Source organism: Hipposideros armiger, unplaced genomic scaffold (genome assembly GCF_001890085.2).
Source record: "Hipposideros armiger isolate ML-2016 unplaced genomic scaffold, ASM189008v1 scaffold_1589, whole genome shotgun sequence".
NCBI classification, from domain to species: Eukaryota; Metazoa; Chordata; class Mammalia; order Chiroptera; family Hipposideridae; genus Hipposideros; species Hipposideros armiger.
The window spans coordinates 22,048-32,348 of record NW_017732939.1 but is presented as its reverse complement, the minus strand read 5'-3'; the positions used below and the strand labels follow the sequence as shown (position 1 = coordinate 32,348).

The 10,301-nt window shown below is 44.2% G+C and overlaps 2 protein-coding genes across 2 annotated transcripts in view; one reads left to right on the top strand and one right to left on the bottom strand.

Annotated features, from left to right (window-relative positions):
- Positions 1–2,414, top strand: part of LOC109377861 (HLA class II histocompatibility antigen, DQ beta 1 chain-like) — an 8,271-nt gene extending 5,857 nt beyond the window's left edge. Inside the window, exons 3-6 of the mRNA XM_019634344.1 lie at positions 32–313; positions 808–918; positions 1,440–1,460; positions 2,076–2,414. Coding sequence (XP_019489889.1) covers positions 32–313; positions 808–918; positions 1,440–1,460; positions 2,076–2,089 — 428 coding nt within the window. The 3' untranslated portion in view covers positions 2,090–2,414. The remainder of the gene's footprint in view (positions 1–31; positions 314–807; positions 919–1,439; positions 1,461–2,075) is intronic.
- The window catches only part of LOC109377862 (H-2 class II histocompatibility antigen, A-F alpha chain-like), a 144,080-nt gene that overhangs the window by 113,420 nt on the left and 20,359 nt on the right, over positions 1–10,301 (bottom strand). The window lies entirely within an intron of this gene.

The window sequence follows — 10,301 nt, the reverse complement described above, 5'->3', positions numbered from 1 at the left end:
ATGCCCTCTCCTGTCTGTTACTCCCCCACAGTGGAACCTTCAGTGACCATCTCCCCATCCAAGACAGAGGCTCTAAACCACCACAACCTGCTTGTCTGCGCGGTGACAGACTTCTATCCAGACCACATCAAAGTCCGGTGGTTCCGGAACCACCAGGAGGAGACAGCCGGCATCGTGTCCACCCCCCTTATCAGGAATGGGGACTGGACGTTCCAGATCCTGGTGATGCTGGAAATGACCCCACAGCGAGGAGACGTCTACACCTGCCACGTGGAGCACCCCAGCCTCCAGAGCCCCATCACGGTGGAGTGGCGTAAGGGGCAGTTTGTTTCCTTTCACTGTGGGCCCCACAAGATAGAGCTGCCCCAGCCCATCTCATCTCTTCCCTTGTCCCTGGTGTCACCACTGAGCTGGAAATTCCAGGAGACTAGAATGCCTCTTGTGCCATGGCAGGGACATCGGAAGAATCGTGACCTCATTGCCTTTGCTAGGAGGTCACTCCATATCATGGCCCCAGAACCCAGCCTGGTAGCTCTGAGGGACTGACTGTTACAGCTGGTGACTGGGGCTTTAGGGCCTAAGTTTAGGATGTGTCTCGAGGAGCAGGGGTCTGCTTCCCACTTTCTCTCACCCACCCAACAGTGGCCAAGGGATTGTGGTCTGGTCCTCCCCTAGGGGTGGTCAGAATGGAGAACTAGGTTCCCCTGGCACCTCCCTGTCCTGTACCTCAGGCTGGACTCAGGCTTCCCAGAGGGACCCTGTGGGTGTGGGACAAAGGCTGACTGACACTCAGGCTCTGCCCTCCAGGGGCACAGTCTGAATCCGCCCAGAGCAAGATGCTGAGTGGCGTCGGGGGCTTCGTGCTGGGGCTGCTCTTCCTCGGGCTGGGCCTTATCATCCATCACCGGAAACAGAATGGTAAGGAGCTCTGGGGACATGGGGACGATGAGCTGTGACTGAGACGCTGTTGAGGGAGGTCTCTGCTTGTAGGTGTAACTCTTACCTCCTGACCCTGAAAGGAAGGAAGGAGACTGGGCTGGTGGTGGGGAGAGACAGAGCAGCCTAGGGCGAGACACTGGACTCTGACTTGACTGGTTGAAAGGCCACCCTACCACAGAAGCGACTGGTGGAGTGTATTCCAGGACTTCCTTACAGGTCATTGTTATCTCACTGGGTCCTTTCCAGACGCTTCTTCTTTTAAGAGGATCAGACCATTGTCTTCTCTTCCTTCTAGTGATAGTTTCATTTGTTTTTGGTTTTTGGTTTTTGGTTTTTGGTTTTTGGTGAGGGTTTAGCTTAGGGCAGTTAAGGCCTTGTGATTGATGGACAGTGAGGAAATGAATTTCCAGTTAAGTTACATATCTCATTTCCCTGTAGGGTGCATGAGGGCCTGGTTGTTTGTGTAATGAAACCTTTCTCTGTATATCTTCCTTCTGTAGGTCTTCGTGGAGCTCTGCCAGGTATTATTTCTGCTCTATTCAGTGTGTGTGTGTGTGTGGGGGGGGGGCATGGGAGGGGTGACTGATAAAAGAGGGGAGGGCATGAGGTGAGTGTACCTGGGCACAGTGGTCTGGTTCATGGCCTGTTCCCTGCCACGGGATCGAGAGTTGGGGGAGCAGTTTGCCCAGTTTCTGTAGGCATCCCCGGGGTTGTCCAGAACCAGGCCATAACTTTGGTGGCATCTTTCTGTGAAGTTTGGATCCAGAGCCCGTCTTGGTGTTAGACACCAGGATGATGCCCGCTTTGTGCCACATATTGGTGATTACTGCCTGTGGATTTTTATAAGCGATGGAAAGAGGCTACTAGTGGTGGAAGGAAGGCGGTTATCATCTAATTTACTAAAAAGAGTGAAATCACATTCCACAGAAGCGTAACAGCGGCTCCCTGGCGTTCACACATTGCGTTGAGCTGACTGTGCCTTGTCGTCTTTAGTTGATTTCACCTTTATGCTGATATGGGGGAGGTGATGACGACATGCCCTGGACCTCAGCTTTCTGTCTAATGCTGCAGGGCCCCAGGGGAGGGGAGAGGACGTCCCTCAGGGTGCCCCGTGCTGATCACTCTCTCTCCTGCAGGGCTCCTGCGGTGACTCCTGAGGACACTTTGACTGGCCTTGGTCTTTTCTCTTCTGAAATGCCTGCCTGCCTTTGCCCAGAATTCCCAGCTGCCTGTCAGCCTGTCCCTCTGAGACCTGAGTCCTACAGTGACGCTGATGGAGTCAGGTCACCTCCTGCGACCCCCACCCCAAGAATCTGCCTGCCAGTGCTGCTTCCTGCAGGACCCCGGGAGCCTCCCAACAGCATCTGCTCAGGCCCCACGGCGTTTTCCTGTGTCTTTTCTCCCCCCACAGACTGTTCAAGAGAAGCACCATTTACTTGCCTACAGCTTTCATCATAATTAAACGTATTATGAATTTTCTGTATCCTGAACCTCGTTAAATGAGCAGAGGTAGGAAAGCAATGTGGAATGAAGGGAATATATTTTGAGGTGACCCAAACAACCTGGGACCAGAAAGAGGGGTTGTTCCTTGAAAGGAGACTAGAAGCATCCTGGGGTGCCATGTGAGACAGAAGATCATTTCAATCGTAACATCCTTCCTGGTTCTTTAGTATTGATGTTGAGTGCAGTGGCCTCAGGACATGCCGCCTCTCCCATCTGGTGAGAATGTAAATAACACAGTAGAATTGTTTACAGGCTCATACAGTGGCCTCTGGTCGCTGATGCTTCAAGCATATACTGGCAAGTCACATTGATTGAGGTCAATTTTTATTTTTGAGGAAGTATAACCAGCAATAAAATTACTATTTTTGGTTTCAAATGATAGAAATTCAACACAAATTTATTTTGTTCATGTTACAAATCAGCCTGGGATCAAGTTGATCTCAGAAGTGACTAAGTGCATGTATTCAGTGAGATCTTCATCTCTCTCTTCTCTGTTTTACCTCCATTTGTGCACCTTTCTGTCTTTCTCTGCATCTCTCTTTGTCCCTGTATATGTCTATCAGTGTGTTTCTCTGCATCTTTGTCTCTGTCTCCCTTGCTGGGTCTCTCACTGCATCACTGCTCCTATGTTTCTCATTTTTCTCTATCTGCACTTTTCCCATTATTTACCTGCATCTCTTTATCCCTGTGTTTCTTTTTGCATCTATTTTCTGCATTTCTTTCTCATCACCTCACATTTAATCCCATCTCTATTTCTCTTTGTGTATACATGTCTCTCTGTGTGTGTCTCTGTTATGTGTTTCTAGAGTGTCTACCAGAATTTCAACCATTTTAGCCAAGATTCTGATTGGCACAACCTGGATAAAAGTCACACTTATCAAAAACATCACCCTGTCCGTGGGAGGCAGACAGCATTGTGCTCACCACACTTACTGGGAACAGGAACTGGATTTTCCAGGTCCTGTGTTACTGGAAATGACTTCCCAGAGTGGCAATGTCTACACCTGCCATGTGGACACCCCAGCCTCCAGAGCCCCCTACATTGGAGTGATGTAGAGGCAGTTTGTTTCTCGTGGACCCCATATGACAAATGGCAGAGCTCCTGCTGGTTCTAGGTTCCCTGCTGGGGGTGTGGACTCACACCCATCCCACCCCCTTGTCTCCTGCACAGTTGCCTGGTGGTGCTGCTGAGCAGAAATTCTCAGAGGACAGAGCTCCCTTGTCTGTGAACATAATGACCTGTCAATTCCTGATATCATTCTCTTCCAGGTGTTAGGAAGGTCACTACTCACTGTGGGTCCTTACACATGGACTCCATCTCAGTCTCTGGTCCTGAAGGCAGGAGACTGGGAGCATCTCTGAGGCTATGGAGGCCATGCTCCCGAGGGACAGGTGTGCCCTCTTCCAACCTCTCACCCACCCACTGGGCCTGAAGAGCTGATGACAGGGCCTTCCCTCTCCTGGTTGAGGTCAGAATGGAGAAGGAGGCTTCCTCCATCTCCTGCAACCAGGCCGCACTACAGGTCATCAGGCAGGGACACAGGTGTGGGGACAGACACTTGGGATTCTGCTCCGCAAGGTCAGAGTCTGAATCTGCCTAGAACAAGATGCTGAGTGCTCAGAGTTTTTGTGCTGGTTTGTCATCTTCCTCAGGGTCCGAACTGTCATTCACGATAGGTGTAAAGATGGAGTGACACTCCGGGGGAAGTGGAGGGACTTGTGTTGGGTGACCAGGGAGCCCTTGCTCTCTATATGCAGCTGTTTGCTTTTGTCTCTGCAAAGGCAAGAGGCAGGGCTGGATACTGACTCAGAGTTTAGGGAGATACTGAAATCGGATTTTTTAGTTGAAACATAAGCCTTATAAGGGTGAGTGATAAAGTATATTCTGGGACATTCTGACAATTCAACATTATCACACTGGCCCCATGCTGGAAGATTCCTTCTTTTTTTTTTTCTTAAAGATTTTTACTGGGGAATTGGGAGAAGGGGAACAGACAAGTTGCTGTCTTTTTGTTCTTCAGTCTAGTTGTGGAGGACATTGCTTCACTGGCCCAAGTTGGCACCATCATTACACTCTTCCCTGGCGAGGCAGATCAATCGCCGGCTTCTGGATGGCCACTCACGGTGGCTTGAGGGCCGCTCACGCTGGCTGCTGGCCACACACGGTAGCCCATGGCAACTCACTGCAGCAGGGGCTGCAGCCTATGCCGTCACTGGCGACTCACAGCAGCCCAGCTTCAGGTCGAGCTGTTGTTCAGCATCTTAGCTGTAGAGGGCAGTGTCACTGGCCCTCATATGTGGGATCCGAACCGGGGCCCTCTGGTGTCCCAAGCCACCTTTTAACCAACGCACAACTCGGCTGGCCCTGGAAGATTCCTTCTTAATGAGCATCAGAGTCTTTTTCTCTTTCAGGGACAGTTTCATAAACAGCTATTTTTTGCACCCAAATTTCATTGGGTAATTGAATTTTTAATTGATTATTTAATTAAAATAACAGGTACGTCTTTTATATACAAGTTTGCTAACAAAAACCCCAAGTCTTAGCAGGCATATACCTTGGATAAAAGTGTATGACAATAACTTAGTCATGAGCATTTGGTCTTACCTTCAATCATGTCAGTTGGTATGTCTTCTGGAAACAGTGGCACTCACCAGTACTCCATAGCTGCACATTTCCCAGCCTCCTCTGTGGTTAGGTTGGGGTCATGTGACCAGTACCAGCCAGTGAAACCTAAATGTGGGTGTGAACTCTGCCTTGTCTTCCTCTGGAGCCATTGTTGAGGTGATGGTGCACAAGATGTTAGAAACTCCATAACTTCAGTCCTTGAATGACTATGGTATTGAGTCCCCTTTATTGAGTTAAGCCACTGAGATTTAATTTTCACTGCAACATCGCCCTTCCTGACTATAATGGAATGTTTAACTGAAGGAGCAAAGTTCATAAGTCAAAGGGGTGAGTCACTGACTTAATGATAGTTAAGTGATGGTGAATTTTTAGAAACATTTGTTTTTCTTCCACCCGAAAATACATGTAATCCTGGTGACGAGAATAGTGCTTCTGTACGGATGCTGTCTTGGTCCACCTAGATTGCTCCCTTTGGGGCTGAAGGATTTATTCCCTTACTTGATGAGAATGTTGCTGTTGGAATTACCTTAGGTGAGGAGAGCTGTCTCAGCCAATTTCACCTTCTTTCCCAGGGGGAACTTATGCCCAGTAACTGCTCAGTGAGAAGGTCCTGAGCTCTGCCCTATCTTGGGACAACTTTGAAGGGCTCTTGCAGCTTCTGAACTCCCTGGGGGTTAGGCTAAGAACGTTTTAGTGACTGCGGAACAGCCCAACTTCTAAAATCCTGCTCTACTTCATGAGTCATCTTACATAATTCTTTCAATTTCTATTGGAATTTAAATATATTTATTTCTGTGTCCTCTTCCCTTAATTATGGCCAATGTCGCTTGTCCCCCTTCTTGAAATATGAAGGTACTGGCATCACTAACCCTTTCTTTCCCCTCTCATTTACTCCCCCACTTGTGAAACTGAGGTATCTGGACCTTTTAAAAATATATGTTGTTGAAGCTGAAAATAGGGACATTCTGCTGTAACAGTAACTGTCTTTGGGCTTTGAACATAGCTTAATTCTAAAAGTGGAAAAAGTTACTTCTTTATAAATATCACATATGTAGTCAAGAATTTTAGGCTTGCCATGGAGTTGCTCTAGTAGGATCTCTTATCAGTGATGCTCTGGGTTGAAGACACTGTTTCTTACATTCCTTGTCTTTCTATTTTCTGAATTTTAACCTTACTTTACTAAGTCATACTCTTAATCAATTCCAATAAAAATATGTGTGATAGGTAAATTTTAGATTCTTTTATGTCTATTAGTACTTTTATTCTTCATGCCTTATTGTGATTTTGAACAGGTGTACATTTATTAGTAGAAAATAATTTTCCTTTAGGCTTCCATATCTTTCTCATCTTTAAAAAAAAAAGATTTTCTTGGGGAATTGGGGGAGGGGAACGGCTTTGGGGAATAGGGGAAGGGGAACAGACAAGTTGCTGTCCTTTTGTTCTTCAGTCTAGTTGTGGAGGACATCGCTTCACTGGCCCATGTTGGTATTAACATTGTGCTCTTCCTGGCTGAGGCAGATTGGTCGCCAGCCTGTGGGTGGCCGCTCATGGTGGCTCACGGCAGCTCATGGCAGCCCCACTACAGCCCCACTGCAGTCTACACTATCGCTGGCGACTCTTGGCTGCCCAGCTCCAGGTCAAGCTGTTGTTCACCATCTTAGCTGTAGAGGGCGCAGTGTCACTGGCCCATGTGTGATCCGAACTGGCAGCCCTGCTGCTCAGAGCTTGCACTCCCAAGCCAGCTCTTAACCGACGAGCCACTCGGTCGGCCCTCTCCATTATCTTAATGATAGAAATAGTTGACCATCTGATTTTTTTCTCTGTTCAGTTTTATTTTCTTTACTGGGCTATTTTATGATCTTCCTTTAACCCTTGAGATCCTGAAATTTTAAAAATGATGTACTTGAGTCTTTTTTCATTAATTTTGTTAAATATCTGACAGCCCTGCTTTATGTAAAGAATTAGAACCTTTATATCAGGAAAAGTTTTTCTCATTATTTGTTGTGATATTTTTCTCCCTTCATTTCTTTTTTCTCTCTAGTTCTGTTAACTTGATACTGGACTTCCTGGGTCTATTCTCTATGTCTTAGTTTTTCTACCACATATTACATTTCTTTGTCATTTTTTAATTTTAGGAAGATTTTTTTGGTTTAATTTTCCAACCTTCCTATTAAATTTTCCAATTTTTTAACTCTCTATTATTACTTCTATAGATTACTTTTCACTTCTAAGAATTCTAAGTAGAAAGACTTTAATAAATTGTTTGCTGTTACTTTCTCTAATGAATCTGTGATTATTTTCATTTTATTTTATTCTCATCTCTTTCATGTTGCAAGATTTTCTCAAACATTTGCTCTGCCCTCTTTGACCTTGTCTTTCACATACTGTATACCATTTTATTTCACTGGAAGATACATTTCTTCAACTCTCCTTTAAACTTTACCAAATTGGTCCCTCTCTCCTGTTACCTTGTTCTTTTCCTTTATAAATTCTTCATAGCTTGTAATTATATGTTTGTGCAATTATTTCATATGTATATTTTTACTTTCTCTGGAGTCTAAGTTTTTTGAAACAATGAATGTATCTGTTTTTACACTATGTTAATACATTCAGAACATAGTATGGTACATATCACAACACTGGTACTCAATGACCATTTTTGTTTTATTGTTTGAATTAGCAAATATATTAATAAAGTTTGGGGGTTAGTCCAGTTAATAATAAAGGGAACATTGCTTTGCTTTGTTTTGCTATTATTCTTTGTTGTGTACTTAATCTTTAGATTTACATTTCTGAGAGGGTCCTATAGTCTGGAGTAGCATTTGGATACTCAGGGTTTCCTGAGAGTGATAAAAAAGAAGAAAGCTTTAAAAACCATCATAACTTTAAATCAAATGCTTCTGTGCCTATTTTTTTGTCTTTCCTAGAATACTTAAAAAAAGCCATCTTTGTATTATGGAAAATTTCAACTATATGCAGTAGCAGCAAGAATAGCACCATATGTCAATAGTCCAGCTTATCAATGATCAATTCATGGGAAATTCTGTAAACCCATCTACTTAATCTTACATGCACACTGGATTATTTTGAAGATAATCTTAGACATCATATAATTTGATTCTTAAATACTTTATTATGAAATCTAAAATATAATGACTTTTTAGAAGCATAACAACAATGCCATTTCACACCTAAAATTAGATAAAATTTTAGATAAATTAGATAAATCATTGCTCAGCATGGTCAGTATTCAGTTTTTTTAATTGTCTCACAAGAATTGTTTTCTTTATGCACATTACAGTAGTTCCCCTTTATCCAAGGGGAATACAGTGCAAGATTTCATCACACTATTTAGAATGGCCATGTGATTTAAAATATATGAATTGTTTATTTCTGGAATTTTCCATTTAATATTTTTGGACCATGTCGACTGTAGGTAACTGAAATCATGGAACGCAAAACCACAGATAAAGGGGGACTACTATATTTTATTAAATTTATATTGACAATATACTTTCCAGATAAGTATTATTAGCACTATTTTGCAGATGATGTAACAGGCTTAGAGAAGTTCAGACATACACTCACAGACACAGAACTAATAAGTGACACAGAGTTGGGACTGAATTCTAAAGTTCATGCCTTTTATTGAATATTTACTACCAACTTATGCCATGTATTATTTGTTCTCTCTTTCTCAACTCTCTCTTTCTCCTACTTACAGTTCCTTTCCTTCTGTCTGTTCCATACATTCCCTTCTCCCTATTTCCTTTTCTTCCCACCTGTGCTTCAAGTCAGCTATCGGGCTACCACAACTCTCACCTGTCACCTTTTAGCAAGCAGGTCAGGTCACATGAGGCACGTGCATAATTTAAAGCCCTTCAGTTCTATACACCACTTCGTTTTGTATTTCTCCTTTTGCCCTGTGAAAGGGTCCTAAGCCAATAAGAAGGGATTAGATTTAGAAGCCTCTATTCTCTGTGTACCATAGGTAAAAAGGTTTTGGATTTTGGTTTGAGAGAGTACAAACTTTTTCAGTGACATAATATGTACAAAAACATAAATTATCTTCTGTTTTTGTTGAAGCTGGGTGATGAGTACACAGGAGTTCATTATACTATTCTCTCTCTACTTTTGTGTATATTGGAAAACACATTTGTGAAAAAAACCCTGTCTCATCCCGCACGACATGGACAGTGGGAGAACAAGAGGGGGCGGCGAAGGGTTAAGAAATAAAAGAAACAGCAGTCAAGAGTTAAATGTGTGTGGGGCCAAGGGTCTCCAGCCTCGTGGGCTAAGCCCCAAATCGGGCCGACACACCGCTTTTATTTCTCCACCTACCCGGAAGTAGCATTGTTCTCTCCACAGTCTGTGAGTCTCATTCCTGAGAACTTGCTCAAGCCAGATTACCCATGCCTGCAAGCTGCTATTACCTAGAGTCCACCCGCAGCAATAAGACAGATACTCTGCCTTCACACACCCTATACACATACGACCCCAGGAAGATAAGATTATTATGCTGAGGACAGATACTATCACACTATCAGGTCACTTCCCAAGCAGGTTGAGGGAAGGAATGTAGCTACAGAGGTAGAAAACCTACAGTCTTTTTGGGGGGCGAGTGAGGGCTCATGCCCATCTCCATCAGCCCCAAGATTTCTCCTAATGGCCTCCATCCAACCATGCCTGTCTTAGGTTGTTCCTCCCACGAGGAACCTTACCCATCATTGAATAACCGGCCATCCTTTGGGGCCAAACAGGGAGATGCAAGGTGTATGAGCACTGTCCTCAAAAGGGTCAGTTTAGGGTTAAGCGCAGGGCGACAGACGGCTGGACAGCTGTGTGGCAACAAAACCCAAAACTTCTCTGTACTTGACATTTCCGTAACTGTCTTCCTTTCTTATTACATACTCTCTATTTAATGCTATGGTGAAGAAATAACTTTTAAAATAAAGTCTCATGTTGTACACCTTAAATTTATACAATTTTTATTTTTTTCAATTACACCTCAATAAAGTTGGAGAAAAAAGTGTCAAAGGCAAAGAAAGGTTAATTTCTGAAATAAATTTCTCATGACCCCTAGATTAAGCCAAACTTCTTTTTTTTTTTTTTAGGGGCTGCAGCCTACGCTGTCGCCAGCGACTCACGGCAGCCCAGCTCCAGGTTGAGTTGCTGTTCAGCATCTTAGCTGTGGAGGGCAGTGTCACTGGCCCTCATATGTGGGATCCGAACC